The sequence below is a fragment of the Bactrocera dorsalis genome, chromosome 3 (assembly GCF_023373825.1).
Source record: "Bactrocera dorsalis isolate Fly_Bdor chromosome 3, ASM2337382v1, whole genome shotgun sequence".
In the NCBI taxonomy this organism is placed as follows: Eukaryota; Metazoa; Arthropoda; class Insecta; order Diptera; family Tephritidae; genus Bactrocera; species Bactrocera dorsalis.
Window position 1 is genome coordinate 62,599,930 of NC_064305.1, and position 19,126 is coordinate 62,619,055.

A 19,126-nucleotide genomic window follows, 5' to 3' on the forward strand; every position below is an offset into this window, starting at 1 on the left:
AGCAGAGTAAAAGGAAGACCTTCAATTCGTTGCAAAGATCTGGTGGAGAAGGACTTGGCTGTACTTGGTATCTCGAGCAGTAAATGGTGACATTACGTCACTCAGCTCTTATCACATCAACAATAAACGCAAAGTACAAGCACTTGCTTTGGAGAATATTTAAAGAATAACGATAACAATAACACAACAATGAAAGCTTTATACTGTGAAGAATTCTCACTAGTCTCTCAGCGACTGGAGTAGAGCTTTTATTGTTTATTGAGAGAGAGGTAAAACTGTAAACAAATTTTTTAGTTGTTTTTTAAACAAGCCTTTATAGTTAGTATTTTAATAGAGAACCAGAAAAGTTGATAATAATATACTTATTTGCCATTATCAGGTTATAATATTAGAGTAAAGAATTCTCAAGTCGATCTTATAGCATCTTTTCACTGACACTCTCACAGTTTAGTTACGGTTTAAAAAGTCTTAAATACAAGTACAAGTAAAACAGAGATTCGGACAATATTGTTCCATTACTTTTGCTGAAGAGCGTTTGGCAAAAAATACACTTTTTTGTGATGTCATAAAAGTTGAAAATGTTTAATTAATACAATAATTAATATACAAGTATAACGGTTAGTTCAATACTTACACCACACATTTCACTCAAGAAAAAAGCAAAACATTTCACTTTACCCACTGCGTAAGTCATTCTACATTTTAATAGTTTTTGACAGCAGTAGTTTGACAGTTCACCAGTACAGTTTAACGGTACAGCTTTCTAATCAAAATATTTGTGCAAAATTATTATTTATAGGATTTTCCAAAAAATTTAAACTCATTTGAAATTGTTACTTTCAAAGTTTTCAAAATATTATTGCGGAAGTCTAAAAATATACATCGATTTGAAAAATACCCAAAAAGTACCGATAAAATTATGCTGATCATCTGAAGTTGAAAGCCATTGATGTACTGAACTTCTATTGTCCATTTTACCGAAGATATTGGTTTGCGAAATTACCGATAGTTATTTACATTATATACATAAATTTAACATGTATGTAAATGTATAACATTTATGTACCTATGTATATACAGTTGTATCGTACATATTTTTATAATAAGTCCTACCAACGGGTGTATGTATAGTTCAATATTATTGTTATATGTCGACTTACTGGGGAAAATTTCGATAAGACTAATCTCTACGCACTTTTCCCTCTGGATTATGTTTTATATACATATATTAATATACTGGGTACTCCAAGTAGAGGTACTTTTTTCAATAGCCTTTTTCTTTTGACAGATCGGAGTCATGTCAAGCTGTCACGTTATTTTTGTTCAGTATTGTTTGGCATTTGGTCATGGAAAGAATTACTTCTGAACAACGTTTATAAGTCGTTCAACTTTATTACGAAACTTCACGCTCTTTAATGAATGTGTTTCGCGCGCTTTGATCCTATTCGCAATACCAGCACCTATTCTAAGGCCGTGGAGGATCGATTCGGCACCGTTCGCAGCAACTCGGACTGTATGGAACGACTTGTAGCATCGAGATCTTAAATTGAAAGCATGCAAAATACAGCCCGTGCAAGAAGTTCGACTTCGACCTTCCCAAGCGAGCCAACTTTTGTTCAGTGATAAGGCCCATTTCTAGCTCGATGGGTATGTAAACAAGCAAAATTGCCTCATTTGGAACCAAAAGCAACCTGAAGAGATGCAAGAGTTGCCATTTCATTCAGAAAAAATAATGGTTTGGTGTGGTTTGTGGGCCGGTGGAATTATCAGTTCATATTTCTTCAGAAATGATATCGGTGGGAACGTAACCGTCAATGGCGACCGTTATTGTGCCATGATAACCAACTATTCGAAACCTGAAATTGAAGATCGTGATCTCAGCTACATTTGGTTTCAACAAAACGGCGCCACTTCCCACACATCGCATCAATCAATGAATTTATTAAGTTGGCCACCAGGATCGTGTGATATTGCTAGACTTTTCTATGGGAATATGTAAGGCCTAAAGTCTATGCGGACAATCCCTCTTCAGATTCAGAGAAAAACATCACGCGTGTTAACTGTCGAAGTGCTCGAACGAGTCGATCTGAGACGTAGCCGCGGCCAACATATGAAAGAAATAATCTTCAAAGCATGAATGCCAAAGAATGACCTTTCGAGTAGTAATAAAAATGTCCCTTTAAATTTGAAGTTTATGTTTTTTCTTTAAGAAAGTAAAAATGGATCACCCTTTACTACTATAGTGTATAATATAGATGAACGCAGAGAAAATGTCGCGTGAAATATAGCTGACTCTCAATTAAGGATGAACATAACATAATTTATAAGTATATTTGCCAAGATATCTTACAATACTTACTGAGATAAATAGCTAGTCTAAGAGAGTGGCGAATAGAACACACCATAACAGATGTTCAAACGGAAAACGATTATACTCTTTTAATAAGGTGTTCGATACTCTCTTGTACCGAATTCCACTCGCTAATTTTGGTATTGTATTATATTTGATAATATTGTTGTTACATTCACATATATTTGAAAAGAGAGCAATGTTTTAATTTTTACAATCACTGTAATGTATGAGGTGTAAAATGACATTTTGCAACACTATCTCAAATATATTTATTTCCATTTTTAACTAATATTTGTAAACAGCAAACGAAATTCAAAAATTTTCTGTGATTATTTGTAATTTTGAGAGAGTCTATTTCTTATTCAACCAAAATGGATTGTCTAATGAAAACAATAAAGTATGTTGTGGTGTTTTTTAACTTTTTATGTGCGGTGAGTATTGGGATTTTGAAGAAAATCATAAGGGAAGTGTGGATTTGAAGAAAATTTTTTATTGTTTTGATGTTTTGTTTTGAGAATGAAAGTAGGAAATGGAAAAACGTGTGCGTTGTAAAGGGTGATTTTTTAAGAGCTTGATAACTTTTTTTAAAAAAAAAAACGCATAAAATTTGCAAAATCTCATCGGTTCTTTATTTGAAACGTTAGATTGGTTCATGACATTTACTTTTTGAAGATAATTTCATTTAAATGTTGACCGCGGCTGCGTCTTAGGTGGTCCATTCGGAAAGTCCAATTTTGGGCAACTTTTTCGAGCATTTCGGCCGGAATAGCCCGAATTTCTTCGGAAATGTTGTCTTCCAAAGCTGGAATAGTTGCTGGCTTATTTCTGTAGACTTTAGACTTGACGTAGCCCCACAAAAAATAGTCTAAAGGCGTTAAATCGCATGATCTTGGTGGCCAACTTACGGGTCCATTTCTTGAGATGAATTGTTGTCCGAAGTTTTCCCTCAAAATGGCCATAGAATCGCGAGCTGTGTGGCATGTAGCGCCATCTTGTTGAAACCACATGTCAACCAAGTTCAGTTCTTCCATTTTTGGCAACAAAAAGTTTGTTAGCATCGAACGATAGCGATCGCCATTCACCGTAACGTTGCGTCCAACAGCATCTTTGAAAAAATACGGTCCAATGATTCCACCAGCGTACAAACCACACCAAACAGTGCATTTTTCGGGATGCATGGGCAGTTCTTGAACGGCTTCTGGTTGCTCTTCACCCCAAATGCGGCAATTTTGCTTATTTACGTAGCCATTCAACCAGAAATGAGCCTCATCGCTGAACAAAATTTGTCGATAAACACATTTCGAACCGAACACTGATTTTGGTAATAAAATTCAATGATTTGCAAGCGTTGCTCGTTAGTAAGTCTATTCATGATGAAATGTCAAAGCATACTGAGCATCTTTCTCTTTGACACCATGTCTGAAATCCCACGTGATCTGTCAAATACTAATGCATGAAAATCCTAACCTCAAAAAAATCACCCGTTATTTCCTCCTATAGTTTTGTCTCTTTTGCTTAGCTTTTTGTCTCAAGGGTGATCGAAAAAGAGAAGCAATAGGGTGACAATACTAAAAAATTATGTAATTGGTTGAGTCCAGAGAAAACAGATTGGCTTCTTTTCACATACAAATACAATATCCCGCTTTGAACCTTTGGACAAAAAACTCTTTTGGAAGCACTATGTGGAGGAAAGAGTATGGAAATACGGCAGTGCCCCAAATGCATGTTTGGAGATACTCGGCACAACCTGGGTGCTGTATGTCAGGACGGTGCTTTAGAGAGTACCGGGAGCTGTAGGAACCTCCCTAACGGCGGCTCTTAAATTAGTAGTAAACCTACCTAGAAACCTGAAAATCGACAAAATTGCCGGAATGGAACAATTCGAAGTAAACTAAGAATGTGATGGTTGACGAATAGTCATGGTACCGCTCCTTTACGCCGCATATTAAATATCATAATTTCAGCGATGGATTGAAATTGGAGAGCGATGTTGTGGAACTATAATGTCCGGAACTAAATATAGGTAGCCTTTTAAGCCGCCGGATTACTGCAATATATTCTAAGTTAATATTTTTGCTCGAGAGAAAGCCGCGGAGCTAGCCTCTAATGGATCTGCAAGCAACTCCAGAGTTAACAACTATGCAGATAGTCAAACAGCAATCAAAGCCAAAACCTCGTTCCGCATATCGTCCAGCAGTGTCTTGGGAAGCAGCGCAGCAGAGGAGAGTGTTCCTAGGAAGAAGCGACTCCACTTCTATTATGTTTAGGTCATAAAGGCACCGATGACAATGAGATAGAGGACGAGATTGTCAATATTGGCTTGTTCATGGTAGAATATTTCAAAAAAGATTTAAGTACAACCGAATTTGATGAAAAATTTAGGGAAATAAGTCTATCAAACGGATATAAACAATATAGCAATGTTTGATCTGACAGGACGATTATGACATATTGGATTGTCAAAAGAGCAGAAAAAGTATGGCATCGATTGCTGTCCCTATCGGTCTACTTTTGTGGTTTCCTATTGAAAATCCCTTTATTTTTTTGTGAAAGCAACAACAATGTTAGGAAGTTGAATAATTTAGGAAAGTGGTACAACAGCTTTTTTTTATTTTACCAGTTTCTGTTTTACCGATTTTATACCAGTTTTACCATAGTGGATGCCTCAAAGGACAAGTTACTTTCAAATTTTAAAATGCTAATTTTTTTGTTTGATTTTGAAGGCTTCCTGTAAAATGTATATATTTTTTGATAGAAAAGGTTGAGCGTAAACGCTGATAGCGCTAGGCTGCTTGTAAGTGCGGCCAATCTGTTTAAACTATCGGTATTGTTTGTTCGATCCACCATCCCTGAACGCTTGTCGCATCGAAAATATTTAATATTAACTTCGCTGATATAATATTTAGGACCTAATTTTTTCGAAATCATGGAACATTGCATTGCATTTTCTGAACTTCATTTCTCTGTGTAATGCTGTCCTACAGTTGAACATCAACCACCGAATTTTCTAATAGCTTTCCGCTTCCTATACCTCTTTCACAGGTGTTCGGAATTGTCATAGTAGTTTTGAGTGCATTGGCGATGAAGGAACTTGGTGCGGCTAGTAAGCCAATTTGTGTTAGTTTGATCGTCTTCGGCTGCATAATACTTTGCATCTCATTTGTTGGCTGTTGCGGAGCGCTAACCGAAAGTCTATGTTGCATATGGACGGTATGAATAACGAAATATCTTTAATTTTTAATAAAAAACAATTTATTTAACAATTTTATAGTACGTTCTATGTTTGTTGGTACTTCTCGTGAGCAATGTGATAAATATAATATATATAAATAAGGCTGATAGCGCCGAACATGCACGCAATGACATGAATTTGGCGTGGCAGCATATGAAAGAAGGCAGCGATGTAACAATGCATATGTTCCAAAGTACGGTATGTAAAAAATTAATTAAAAAGCGCTTTAAATTTTTTGTTGCAAAATTGCAAAACAATATTTTTTGTTCTAAATACATAATGCTCGTATTTTGAGCTTGTAATGATTTCAAATTTTTTTTACTTAATTGTAGATGGAATGCTGTGGCAAGACAAATTATAATGACTACATGACCGCAGGTATACCAATACCGATATCTTGTTATTGGAACGCCGACATGTCTCCAGAAAATTTATACCAAAGGGGCTGTTTAGGTGAACTCACCGATAGTTATAGATCTTCCTTCAAGCGAATGTATAACTTCAGTTGGGTCGTTTTTGCTATTGAGGTGAGGGATTTATTATTTGATCTAATTTAATCCTCATTCTAATAATATATATATACATATATATATTTTATATAAATCATAGAGATATAGACCATAGAGATATCCGGTAGCCGATAATGCGCTACCGGTTGAGCCTGTGAGAGCGCCTCTTCCTTTCTAAGGTTTGATAAGACGCGTGCTTTCATACATTTTTGTTTATTTCGATCCACTTTTGATTGTTCTCAAATTTTGTATGTTTTATAATCGGTACACTTCAGAACTTTTTCGGCCCACTTCATTTTTAGTATAGTAATTTTGCCACTCAGACTGAAATACGGAGAAGTCATAAGTTGCCAAGGCAGGACTACACGGCGGATGACTCATCAAATCGTTGTTTTGAGTTCTCAAAAATGTAGTTGTTTCAGTCAAAGCGTGAGAGCTCGCATTGTCATGGTGTAGAGTGATCCGTCATCAGCGGTTTGTTGTCCTGATTTCTTGAAAAACAACTGGTTGTCTCAATCTCATGATAGGTCACATGACGATCTTGTAATATCAGTATGCGCAACACACAACAACTAATTTTAGACGACCTTCCCGAAATTCGTCTTGAAGTGATCTACGACCTCAATTGAATTCATCATAACATCGATAGACACTGGTCCTTGATGGAGCTTCCTTGTCAAAAATTGAATTAAGTTCATCTATTCACTTATAATGAATTTACGGGGATTACGTCCAAATAATATTTTTATATATTTACAAATTTAATTTCATTTTTTGACCGAAATGAATATTTTAAGTAACTCTAAACAACACAAATAGCGTCACAAATATGTCAAAACGTTCTGAGTATGCATACTATCAAAAATGTCAAATTTTACGATAAAATTGTGAGTTTCCAGATTGCAACGCTAGTGTTGCCAAATCCCGAAATATGAAAGCCAACCTTCGTATTTACCTCTATGCCGAGCTTAAATGTCCGGTCTGGTAAATTTTTAATTTAGTTATGATAGTTGCATTGATAAACATTTTAAGTAAAGGGTGTTCTTTTAGTGTTTAGAAAAATAGTAATAATAACTTTATTGCATATTTTTGAAGTAAAAATAATATCGATAATTTCTTTCCTTATATTTCAGGCCGCTTCTTTAGTGCTTGCAATAGCTTTGGGTGTTGCTTATCAGCTGGAGGACTAACAGAGGAACCCGATAAAGCGCAATACCAAATCCTTAGAAAGAAATTTTATTATAATTCCTAATTTTAGAATTTTTAAATAAAAATTGTATTTTTAAGAATTTTACTTGTTTTCAATTTCGTATTCGTGTCTTCATACACTCCCAATGGCCGACGTCGTACATTCCCCGTGTTTGCTGATGGGCTGGCTATGCTATACAGAAGCGGGCGCGTATCTTCGATACAACAGGATAGTGGTCCGAGTCGATGTAAGGTTCTCGGAGAGTAACCACATCAAGGACACTGGATACATGTCGTCCATCTATCACAACATTATCGATTTGGTTTCGAAGTTTTCGATCTGGAGACGGGCAAGTAGCTTGATGAATTTTCTTCTGCTGGAATTTGGTACTACAAATAACCATATTTCGGACCTCTGCGAAGACGATCAGCCTCAAGCCATTTGGAGAGATTTCGATTGAGGCGAGACGCTCATCCCCTGGAGTGAATGCCAAGACTTGACGATTGAGTCTTTCTCCCACTCACACCGAATTAACGATCCTTTATATGGCCGCTGTAGTAAATGTTATAAGGAAATACAAGGGTATAATTACCTTGCTGTGTTCATCATCGAACATGAAGTCTTTCAGCCTAGACTGTTGCTTCTTTTTCATTGGGAGTGATTTCTATGTAGCGGGTCCCAAATCCAGCGTACAACCTCGCTAGGTGAGTCCTTGTTTCAAGACCGACCTCTGGTGAACCGGTGATGCATTTCGACTTCAGCGAACCCTTAAACTGAATATACATATGTCGGAGTGACTCCTCTCTTTCAGAAGTCACCACAGGTCACTCACGGGTTGGCTACCACATCTCACACAAGCGTTATTCAAGTTTCCAGGGTGCTTTGCGAGGACGCAAGAGTAGGCTATTATATAATGTTATTGGCCCGTTTGAAGGACTAAACCGTCGAAAGTGGCCGTCTTTCAAGAAAAGGAAAGTGTTGTTTCACCAAGCCATTGCACTGTGTCATAAGTCAGTGAAAACGTCGGTAAAAATCCATGGACTGGGCTTTGAACTACTTCTATATCGACCATATACTATAAATGTGCCTCGAAATTATCGCCGAAACTGAGAAATATTTTGAAGCAAAGGACAAATCGTACTACAAAAATGTTATCGAAAAGTTGGAGGGTTGCTATATCACGCTTGAAATGAACTATGTGGAATAAAAAATGCGAATTATGCCATACAAAGGTGTTGGTCGGGGACTTTTCAATTGAACAATATACCTAAGGGTTTAAGTTTACAATAAATAGTTGTTTGTGATTCGTTAAAGATTAAATAGTGGCGAATCGAACAATCTAGATTATATTGATTTGACAATAGAGCTGCGAAATGGCTATTCGAACGCAGGTATCATAATTTTTTATTAATTTTTTAACGTCTCTGTATCTATGATATAAGGCAGCACTGCCTTAAATATATTTATTTTTATATTTTACAAACATTTGTAAATTATATGTATGTCAGAAGCAATCGAAATTCAAAAATTTCCTGTTATTATTTGTAAATTTAAGAGATGCTCTTTCTTAATCAAACTAAATGAATTGTCTAACAATAACCATAAAGTATATTGTGGTGTTTTCTAACTTTTTGTGTGTGGTGAGTATCGGAATTTTGAAGAAAATCTTAAGGAAAGTGTGGATTTGAAGAAAATGTTTTATTGTTTTGATATTTTTTTTTTGAGAATGAAAGTTTGAAATGAAAAAGTGTTTGTGCGATGTTTTGCTTTTATTTGTTTTGTCCCTTTTGTTTGGTGTTTTGACACAAGAGTGAACGAAAAGAAGAAACAATAGCAAGATATTGCTCTAATCAAATTGTTCATAACAAATTTACGGGACTTCATGTATGTGACATTTTTTTACTTTTGCAAAATGTTGCTACAGAGTATAATAAATAGTTCACCTAATGGTTGTGCGTGTCAACTAATAATTCTTTCATAGGTGTTTGGCATTGTCATAGTAGTTTTGAGTGCATTGCTGATGAAGGAACTTGGTGCGGCCATTAAGCCAATTTGTGTCAATTTGATCGTTTTCGGCAGCATAATACTTTGTATCGCATTTGTTGGTTGCTGCGGAGCGCTGACCGAAAGTCTATGTTGCATATGGACGGTATGAATAACAAAATAACTGTTATGTATTTAAAAAAAAATCATAAGTTTTATTTCTCAAATTTTTTAGTACGCCGCATGTTTGTTGGTGCTTATCGTGTGCAATGTGATAAACATAATATATATAAAGAAGGCTGATAGCGCAGAACATGCAGGCCATGACGTCAATTTGGCGTGGCAGCATATGAAAGAAGGCAGCGATGTAACAATGCATATGTTCCAAAGTACGGTATGTAAAAAATAAATAAAAAAATTAAAATTTTTTTTTGCTTTGCAAAATTAGAAAATAATTTTTTTACTAAACACATAATTCCTAACTTTGAGCTTGTACAGATTTCTAAATTCTTTAACATAGTTGGAATGCTGTGGCAAGACAAATTATAATGACTACATCAACGCAGATATGCTAATACCGTTGAGCTGTTATAGGGGCTACACCATGATGCCTGAAGATTTATACCAAACGGGCTGCTTGGCTGAACTCACCGATAGTTACGACACTTCCTACAAACACATGTATATCGGCTGTTTGATCATATTTACCATTGAGGTGAGTGATTAATTATTCGAACAAGTTTAATCCTTAATACAATATAATAATATAGTATTTTTTATACAAATCTCAGAGTTATCCCGTAGGTGGTAATGGGTTACAGGTTAGGCCAGTGAGAGCGTTTTCTATCTTTGTAATGTTGATAAGACAAGTCGAGTTTAGTTCGATGTCTCTTTGTTTGCTTTTGAACTTCGTATAGACATGTTTTATAACACAGGCCAACAAAAAAGGTGTTTTTGGTTATATAGGCAAATGTATGTATAAAGGAAAGGACGTTTACGATTCGAAAATATTGGCTTTTTAAGCAATTATAACGACTTGGCCATTTTTTTTTATTTTTGCGTCCATATAATGTCGGCTTTTGTATTGATTCCGAATTCGCTCTGGAATCTGAACCAAAAATACCACCTTTTATCAACTCTGAAGACATACTGATTTAATAAGAGACTTAAGGTAATAGATAAGGTATTGTATCGCGACCCATTCTTTTAGATTTTACTGAATTCTGTTGTTTGAGTATTACATAAAAGAAAACGGCATGAAAAATGTTGCTCTATCTTCATAAAGGGAGAAGCACTCTTAAGCTCCTTCACATAAATGAAAAACTTTTTTCCAAAGTTTTTATAGACAAAAATTAAAATTGAAATCATTGTGGGAATATTTCAAATCAAAAAAATTATGGCTTGTGATATTTTCCTGAAGTGGAACCCCTACTTAATTGAATACTTCTGAAGTAATAATAATATCGATAAATTCTTTACCTTTATTTCAGGCCGTTTCTTTAGCGTTTGCAATAGCTTTGGGTGTTATTTATCAGCTGGACTACTAACAGAATAAGCCACAAAAGCGCAATGCTAAATCCGTAGAAGGAATACTAAATAAGTTATAATTCCTTATTTAAGCATATTTAATAAAAATATTTTTTTCGGAATTCTTGTATTTATTCTTTAAATGCTTTTGTTTACTTTTTGTGTATGAAAAATAAAATTAATCATAATTTTAAATATGAAAACATGGCCACATTTGTTAGCCAATAATTTTGTAAGAGCAGATTGGCAGTAGTGTATTAACGGTACAGCTGAAGCATTTAATATCAGTGCCTTCCTCTGCTGGGTATATTAAATGTCATTTGATGTATTTAGATATAATATGTGCATACATACATATGCGTTTCCTTTGCTGTCGTTTAGTGTGCAAAGCAGATAATTTGTTTATGGTGAAACTTTCTTGACAAGTTAATGTAAACGGCTGTCAAAAAGTCGTGTAATATAATTGCTCTTATTTCAATTTTCATTAAATAAACAAATAAATATTGTAGAATGTCTGGAAAGGGTATAAAATAGTCTAAGTCAACTTTTTCATAATAAAAATAAATTGTTTTAGAAGACATATTAGCGTACATTTATGATAAAAAAAACAGTAAAACGGTTATTTTATCAAATTTTATTTTAAATAAATCACAGAAATAGTAATGAAATTACTATAATTTATAATAATACCTTGGATAAGAAAACCTTGCAATAGAGTAACTGTTTATGGGCACAAGTGGACCTAGAGCACCTCTTCGGGACTATTCGAGGATAAAGATATTGTTCTCCACTTTGAGAAGAAAGCACTGCTCTGTTCAAGATAAGCTAAAACAGTGTTGTTTAAAAAATCTCTGAATAATAATAAAAATACATTTCTAAAGACTTCAGATATCTGGCATCAAACGCAGCAGTCCTGATTCAAACTCCGCCTTTCAAAAACACACATTGAACAAGGGTTGCACTGAGCGTAAGAAAACATCAATCGTGATAGCGATATTTACAGATGAGTCAACTTTTCTATTGTTCAACCGCTTGAGATGGATATCGCTTCCTGTGGAATATGTGGACAAGTTATTGTAAGTTGCCATCAATGATGTCTGGCTATAATAACCAACTATAACACAACAATGTATTTTATATTACATGATTAAGGGGGTATTCTGGACTAGAAGCATGAATTTCAGGTAATTTTTAAAGTGTCGTAAAAAAAGGCAATTCATATTTTTATTATCCATTTTTTTATTATTTCTTTGTTATTTTTAGAAGAGTACAGAAAAAAATTAAAAACTAAAAAAAGTAAAAAATTTCGAAAATTATGAGCTGACGAAGTGAGGGGGTCTCTCAAAATTTCCACGTGACCATACCCATGATTTCAACCCTCCTAGTTATCTGGAACCAAAAAGAAAAGATTATTAATCTAGAATAATGTCGCAATGGCCGGAACTACGGAAAAGTGGGGAAAATTATTTTTTGACAAAATGGCGACTGCCTGAAAAAAAAGTATTTTTTTGAATCACATTTTCTGGCTATTTCGAATTTTTTAAAAATAATAAAAAATAAAAATTTGGGGATGGGGCTAGTTCCAACCATAGACAAGCCTATAAAGAAGACTCTATAAAAATTTCAAGTAAATCGGTCCAGTAGAACCTGAGAAATCGTGGGTATCGTTCCGAAAAGGTCGGTTTTGAAAAAACGCGATTAAAGTTTCGCGTAAAGTCTTTTGTTCGATTAGTTCCGGCCGAACCAGTTTGGATGCCGGGTCAGAAAAATGCCTATATCTCCGAAAATAATTTGAATTTTGAAAAATCGTCTTGTACACATATTCTTGAATAGTTAAACTTTGAAAATATAAAAAAACATCGATGTTTTTTAAATTTCTAGACCAGAATACCCCCTTAAAAAAATTTCCCAAATAAAAGTTACTTACAGTTTGGAAAACGAAAACAGTTTTTAAGGCACTGTAAATTTTAAGGTTTATTAAAAAGTTGTCGATGTAAGTCTATGTGTAGTAATTTCTCAAATAGTGAATATAAATGTCAAACTCTGAACCTTTGAAAAAGATTACCTTCCATCCCCGATACTACATATTGCTATTCACTTTTATTACTCTAAAACAAATAATTTCATTAATTTGGTAAAATGTAAATTATGTATAAGATCGATTTATAATATATCCCCCGGTTTCTGAGTGCACGAACGATTTCAGTATGATCTCTGACTTTCTCGCCGAATGCACTTTATGTACTTCAGAAAGACAAGCGTATATTAAATACTAATGATTATTTTATAAAAAATAAATAAAAATCTTTAAATTATTTTGATGTGACATTTGGCACAGATGTCAGTAACAGTCATACCAACCTAGAAAAAAATATTTGAACGAATTGGTTTTTGCGCGAAATTTAAATTAAGAAGCCTTATTAGTTTTTGCCCACAGTACATAGTATTTCAATATCTCTGTGCAATCGTGAGAAGCAGCCCGTAGGTTGAATTAAGAAGAAATGACTCATACGCCTAGGCTAACTTCAGATAAATAAATTATGCGAACGGTGCACGCAAACTAGTTGCTCAGCTTTTGAGAGAGATATCGATATGAAATCTTGCGCACGTCCTTTTCTCCCTAAGAAGGCAATAATTTAATACTTAAAAAATTCAGATCGCAACATTATAGCGCATAACAGTCAGACAAACTCTCCGATGAAAATCAAGTTCTTGTATAAAAAACTTTTTTTATAAGATATCTTTAGAAAAGTTCACATGGTTTATTTTCCAAGGCATCAATAAAATCTCTTAAGGATTTTTTCTGGTTGGTTTCATATTACTCAAAAGCTGTTAAAAGCCGCAGTGATGACCTTAATTTGCAAAAATGTGCCAGAATACGATAAAACCTAATTCTCCATATGAAAAAGACAATACCAAACGTATTGGCACCAGGTTCGAGGCCAGGCTTTACATACTGTTTTCTTTTATTACGTTGATGCATAAAAAATTTCAACTCAATTAATCAAATATATGCAAGTAATAATTTCAAATGAGCATATATTAAGCACCCTGTAAGCATATAAAAAATTGAACTTTTGGCACCTTAAAATAGGCGAAATTACTAAGACACATCTACAAACACACTAAAGTACTGGAAGCAACTACTTCTTTTCGGTGTGGCGGACGGAAAACACATTAGAAGCGATAAAAGCGGATAGTTAATGGAAAACATTTGAGAATCGAGCACGCCTAGAATAGAATTAGATTTCCATAGAAGGATAAACAAAGCGCTATACTTTTGTAAGTGTGGATAGCTGATATAAAGAAGAACAATAGCGGCGAAAAGTAAGTGGCCAAAATGCGCTTTTCCGTTAGCGCCGCAATTCAGTACAATTTACGACGGTGGGATCAACGAACGTGGGTGTAAGAAATCAAACGCAGTGTTTGGCAAATGGATCGAGTAAAGGCGTGAGTACTGGGAGGGTTGTGCTAAAAGTCGTGAAAAACTTACTGAAAGCAAACAATAGCAAAGTAATTGCTGGTACAAGAAAAATATATACAAAATAAGAGTTAAAAGGAAGAATTAGAGCTATATTGGGCATAGAGATAAGAAATTGCACTATGGAAGAAAAAATGTTGTTGCAAAAAAAGTCTATATACTTGCAAATGAGTTGCACGTATTTAAATAAGTCAGAAATATTTGTTAGCTGCTGTGCTGACATGCCGCTACCGCGTACCGCTTGTCGGTGGTTACCTGCCTTCCGACTGCCAATTGCTACAGAGTTTTACCGGGAACAAGTATGTGTGTTCTTTTTCGAAACTTTTGCGGTTAATGTGTGAAAAGTTGTGCTAAACTCAAAAAAGTAGGAGTTTCTGTGTTGTGTTTACCTAAGTTCTGAACTTCTATAGACAGCCCACACATTTATACACATGAAATTCTATGTAGGGGCATTATGTGTGTGTGTGCGTTTGGAAGTTCGCGCAACACTTTAATTGCAAATTAAAAGTTGTGGTATTATTGAAAATTGGCATGTAAACAGCGTAGTAATTTGCCTATCTGGCTGGTATTGAGTTACATCGGCTCATGGTTACTCATACGCTATGGCATACACTTGTGCAGCCATGCCAGCAATAACCTGCTTTGTAGACAGCTTTGATTTGCAAAGTAAATATGTGCAGCGCAACGTGTGTGTAGCTTTGTAAGTTGTTTCACTCACGTCAGTGAATCAATAACAATTTAGAAATTTCAAGCAGCAATGTCAGCGTTGTAAATGAATACTTTAATAGCGCAATAAAATTGCAACGTCTTGTATGTAGTATGGAGTCTTCGCTTTTCAGTTTTATACCTTCTACATTAAGTTTGCAATGAAATTTATAAGACCCAGAAAAAAGCGTCAGAGATTTTGTATGTATATAACGATCAGCATGATGAGCTGTATGAATTTAGTCATCTCCGCCTGTCTGTATATACGCGAGTACTTAGTTTTGAGATATCTCATTGCTCATTTGTCGGAACCGACGTTATTCGACCATTATTGCTAATAGATCACAGTACAAACTGAACAATCAGAATCAAATGCTTGTAAGAAAAACTTTTTTATTTGACGAGATATCTTCACGAAATTTGGCATAGATTACTGTCCAAAGCAACGTTGCAATCTCAGAAGAAATTTCTCCGATTAGCAATAATCTGTCCTAATGGGATGATATCAGAAAACATCATAACTTTCTTACATTACTTTTAGATTAAAGTACAACCGGTTGCTCTATTTCTCATTACCTAATTTAAACTTAAATATATAGGGTGATTCATTTCGAGAAACTTCTAATCAAATGGGGAATATTTATTATCATAACAAAGAACATTTTTTCGCATTTATTTTTTGAAGATTATCTGTTTCAAATGTTGGCCGCGGCTACGTCTCAGATGATCCTTTCGTTTATTCCAATTTTCGATGACTCATTAGAAGATTTCGACTGGAAAACGGCGAATGATAAGAGTAATGTTTTTCTCCAAGGTCTCTCTCTATAAATCCATTGATTGATGCGATGTGTGGAAATTGGCGTCGTCTTGTTGAAACCAAATGTCGCGGAGATCACGAGCTTCAATTTCAAATAGTCAGGCATCTTATCATGGTGCTATAACAAAATATAATGCTTATAGTGAGCTTTATCTTTGAGAATATATTGTTGATTATCTTAAATCGGTTACATGAATTCTTATTAAAACCTCAAAATGCATACCTTAGGTCATAAAATCTAAAATTAAATAACAAAACTTGGGCTAACATTTTTTTGGGTGTTTGATACTTTGCTCATCAATATAATTGAAAACATTCAGAATGTTGGAAAAGGTCTTCGGTCGCCTGATTTGGCTTCGTATGACTTCTGGCTATTCGGCAAACACGAAAACCGGGGAAACTGTTTTGAACCAATTTAAGACATTAAACGTGAATCGCTACGCCCATTGAATGCTATTTCAGAAATTGACTTTAACAATTGTTTTGAGAATTAGTTAAAACGTTGGCACAAGTGTATTGGGGCCAAGGGGGACTACTTTGTGGGAGACGACATACATAGAATTTGAAGAATAAATATATTATATTATTATTATATGTTTTTTTGGTCGCTAAGCACGAATCCGCAGTCCATTTTCTCTCATCACGTCATAATGTTTTCTAACCTCAAAAAACTCGGTAGATTTTGAGTGCAAACTCAACTTTTTATTCTTTTTTAATAATATACAAATCTGCTTGAAGCTTATTACTTAGGGGTCATTGATCACTGATCATTTATATAGACACTTTATAAAGTTTCTGCCATTTCCACTTGGGTGTTACAAACACCGTGTACACTTTATATACCCTGTTCCGGGTATAAAAATACAACTATTCCCTTAATGACTCCATTTGAAGCCTCGAAACGACCTCACACGATATGAATATATATACAATATATACTTGTATATAGTATTTTATTTTCAAAACAATTTATAAAAATTGTTGCCATAATGCACATATGCCAACACCATTAGACTGAAGGTCTTTCGGAACATCCCCCTACTTGTCAAATTCTTGCGCTTACAGCCGATCGTTGCTCGCAGCTCAGCGATTCATCGACACGACAGCCTTGTGGGTGGCGTCATAGTCACAGCTAATGGTGATGATTTATGGCTTGCAACACGCCAATAGCAGCGAAATGTAGCAAACCTCAAATGTCACAATCTCGCAGAAATCAACCTAAGTTATATGTAGACAACGGGAACAGAAAGTGAAGGCGGTTGACTGGCGGTGTTGAAAGCTTGGCATTGAAAGCTGACTGTCTACCGCTATCTGCTATCACAGCTAGTTGCTTGTGTAAATAATTGATTTGGGTGTGTGTGTGGGCTGTCGCCAGCGAACAACTCAATTGTCGGCGGCGAGCATTTGACGCGTTACTGTGGCTTTGTCGCAGTGCGGCGCCACAACAGCGATTCAGTTGCATGCGCGTTGCATTTCTGAAGGCTTGTCAAGTGGCAGTTCCGGTGTTTCTGTATAACTGATAACTTTCGAGCGACAAATTTTAGTGAAATTGTTAAAAATATATATTTGCATATATTGATTGATTGATTGGCGGTTTGATTGATTGTCGAAAATGTCCGCTTGGCCTGCCGTGCGAAAACAGTAATATGAAAATATATAAAATATTTAAGTTTTTAAATTTCCAAAAAATAATTGATATACAATTGAAATTATTCTACTGTGTCTCCGTCTTTGTTGTTGTAGAATTACCGCCTCAGTGCGCACCACAAATCGCATGAATGCTCTGCTCATGGAATCGATGTTGGGCAAGAAACGCGCCCTACAGAAGCTGCATTCCACCGCCGGTGACGGCGAAGAAGTTGAAAGCGCTGCCGAGAAGCCGAAGCGCGAGTGGGAATACTTTCGTAATAATTTCAGCATGGAAGCGGTTTATAAGCTGATTGAGACGGCTATTGAGGAGCGTTTAACGTGGGATCGCTTTGGTCGCTCCTATGATTCGTGGCGTTCGTTGCAAATGGCCGAAACACTGGCGGCGGATATACGAGATCGTGTGAAGCGTTTACAGCATAGGAGGTGAGGAGGGACAAAATTGTTGAAAAAGAAAAGTATTTAGATTTTGGCGATTTATTTTTCTAGGAAAGGATATTTCAGTCTACTTACTGCTTACTTTGATGATTGACGATATATTCTTTAGCGTATTAGATTCTATAAAAACAACAAAATATCATAAATTTGTGTTTCTTTTATAGTTTTACCTTAAATTAACTGACTTCCTCTTTTCTCACCCACAGACATCGCATTGTTTGCCTTCTTTCAATAGTGGAAAAACAAAATCAAGGGCTTAGCTTTCGCATGCGCCATTTACTGGATGAAAAGATGGATAATTTTACAAATTTGGTTTATGAACGGCCGTCTTACTACATGGTGGTGACTTTGTTTTTGGTGTATAAGGACTGAACAAAGCGATTTTCGTAAAGCTTTTACGGCTTACAAAGCTTGCGTTGTTGATGAGTGGTTTGCTGACTGAATATGCATGCCGTTTGAGAGCTTTTATTGTTGTTTATATTGTTGAAATTCGGTTTAGCATAGTTTAGAACCATTTGGTCATAGCTAATTACATACATAATAAGTAAAAACTGGAGTATAACTGTAGTAAAGGAAAAGCGAAAACCTTATAATTCTAAAAAATTTAATAAATTTAAATTATTAGTGTTATTAATATATAACTGAAATTATTGTTTTTCATTTTTTTAAATGAAAAAGATTTTAAAAGTTAACGTTAACTTCCATTAAAGGCCCCGGCGAGATTCGAACTCACGATCTCCTGTTTACTAGACAGGCGCTTTAACCAACTAAGCCACGGCGCCACATTAGCAACCCTGCTGTACAGGAATGTTAGAAAACTACGATGAATAAATATGATAACTTGGAACTAATGCGTTGATTTTATTGATCTAGAGTAATTTTAAAGAAGTTCCATTGAAAACGTAAGATAAACTAACAAAAATGAAAGGAAAAACCATTTACGGGCAATAAAGCTTACTGATTTGAGAAAAAATATCCTATATTTTTACGTGGGAATTTTTGTTAGAAATTTAAGTCGAAGTAAGGTTCACTCCTTAATATTAAAAAAAAGTAGGGTCAAGGGCCAACTATAGGTGCCAGGGTTCAAATATTCAGTACCTAGGGGCTTGAATAGTTTTTATTGGATGTAAACAATTTTTGGTCATAAGGTGGTACACACTAAAGGCATTATTCTTGAAAAGTTTTATTCTGTTATATTAATTGATTCTTGATTTGTGTACTGGAAAGTGAAATATACCATCTCGG

At 35.1% G+C, this 19,126-nt stretch overlaps 3 protein-coding genes and 1 non-coding gene across 5 annotated transcripts; 3 read left to right on the top strand and 1 right to left on the bottom strand.

Moving 5' to 3' along the window:
• The first annotated feature begins 2,620 nt into the window (after positions 1 to 2,620).
• LOC105224643 (protein late bloomer) lies at positions 2,621 to 7,363 on the top strand. The gene is made up of 5 exons (XM_049452434.1): positions 2,621 to 2,784; positions 5,396 to 5,563; positions 5,625 to 5,783; positions 5,918 to 6,112; positions 7,228 to 7,363. The coding sequence occupies exons 1-5, from the start codon at positions 2,725 to 2,727 to the stop codon at positions 7,282 to 7,284; spliced, it is 639 nt and encodes a 212-aa protein (XP_049308391.1). The 5' UTR covers positions 2,621 to 2,724; the 3' UTR covers positions 7,285 to 7,363.
• Positions 7,364 to 8,764: 1,401 nt separating this feature from the next.
• LOC105224642 (protein late bloomer) lies at positions 8,765 to 10,909 on the top strand. Its single transcript, XM_011202793.3, has 5 exons — positions 8,765 to 8,923; positions 9,265 to 9,432; positions 9,502 to 9,660; positions 9,787 to 9,981; positions 10,757 to 10,909. Exons 1-5 carry the CDS (start codon positions 8,864 to 8,866, stop codon positions 10,811 to 10,813), a joined length of 639 nt encoding a protein of 212 aa, XP_011201095.2. The 5' UTR covers positions 8,765 to 8,863; the 3' UTR covers positions 10,814 to 10,909.
• Positions 10,910 to 14,075: 3,166 nt separating this feature from the next.
• LOC105224644 (uncharacterized) lies at positions 14,076 to 18,728 on the top strand. 2 transcript variants are annotated; one of them, XM_011202797.3, is made up of 3 exons: positions 14,076 to 14,243; positions 17,540 to 17,869; positions 18,088 to 18,728. In XM_011202797.3, the coding sequence occupies exons 1-3, from the start codon at positions 14,227 to 14,229 to the stop codon at positions 18,251 to 18,253; spliced, it is 513 nt and encodes a 170-aa protein (XP_011201099.2). In that variant the 5' UTR covers positions 14,076 to 14,226; the 3' UTR covers positions 18,254 to 18,728. The 2 variants fall into 2 exon arrangements, with proteins under 2 accessions (XP_011201099.2, XP_011201098.2); XM_011202796.4 differs by lacking the exon at positions 14,076 to 14,243 and adding an exon at positions 17,226 to 17,437.
• Trnat-agu (transfer RNA threonine (anticodon AGU)) lies at positions 18,590 to 18,663 on the bottom strand. Its single transcript has one exon. It is a non-coding gene; the product is annotated as a tRNA-Thr (tRNA).
• Positions 18,729 to 19,126: the final 398 nt, after the last annotated feature.

Bases quoted from the DNA above. Each gene is read 5' to 3' on its own strand.
- LOC105224643 (XM_049452434.1), top strand. From the start codon at position 2,725: ATGGATTGTCTAATGAAAACAATAAAGTATGTTGTGGTGTTTTTTAAC. The intron at 5,564-5,624 runs GTATGAATAACG...ACAATTTTATAG, and splicing joins GTCTATGTTGCATATGGACG to TACGTTCTATGTTTGTTGGT. The intron at 6,113-7,227 runs GTGAGGGATTTA...CTTATATTTCAG, and splicing joins GGGTCGTTTTTGCTATTGAG to GCCGCTTCTTTAGTGCTTGC.
- LOC105224642 (XM_011202793.3), top strand. From the start codon at position 8,864: ATGAATTGTCTAACAATAACCATAAAGTATATTGTGGTGTTTTCTAAC. The intron at 9,433-9,501 runs GTATGAATAACA...CAAATTTTTTAG, and splicing joins GTCTATGTTGCATATGGACG to TACGCCGCATGTTTGTTGGT. The intron at 9,982-10,756 runs GTGAGTGATTAA...CCTTTATTTCAG, and splicing joins TGATCATATTTACCATTGAG to GCCGTTTCTTTAGCGTTTGC.
- LOC105224644 (XM_011202796.4), top strand. From the start codon at position 17,409: ATGTCCGCTTGGCCTGCCGTGCGAAAACA. The intron at 17,438-17,539 runs GTAATATGAAAA...TTGTTGTTGTAG, and splicing joins TGGCCTGCCGTGCGAAAACA to AATTACCGCCTCAGTGCGCA. The intron at 17,870-18,087 runs GTGAGGAGGGAC...TCTCACCCACAG, and splicing joins AAGCGTTTACAGCATAGGAG to ACATCGCATTGTTTGCCTTC.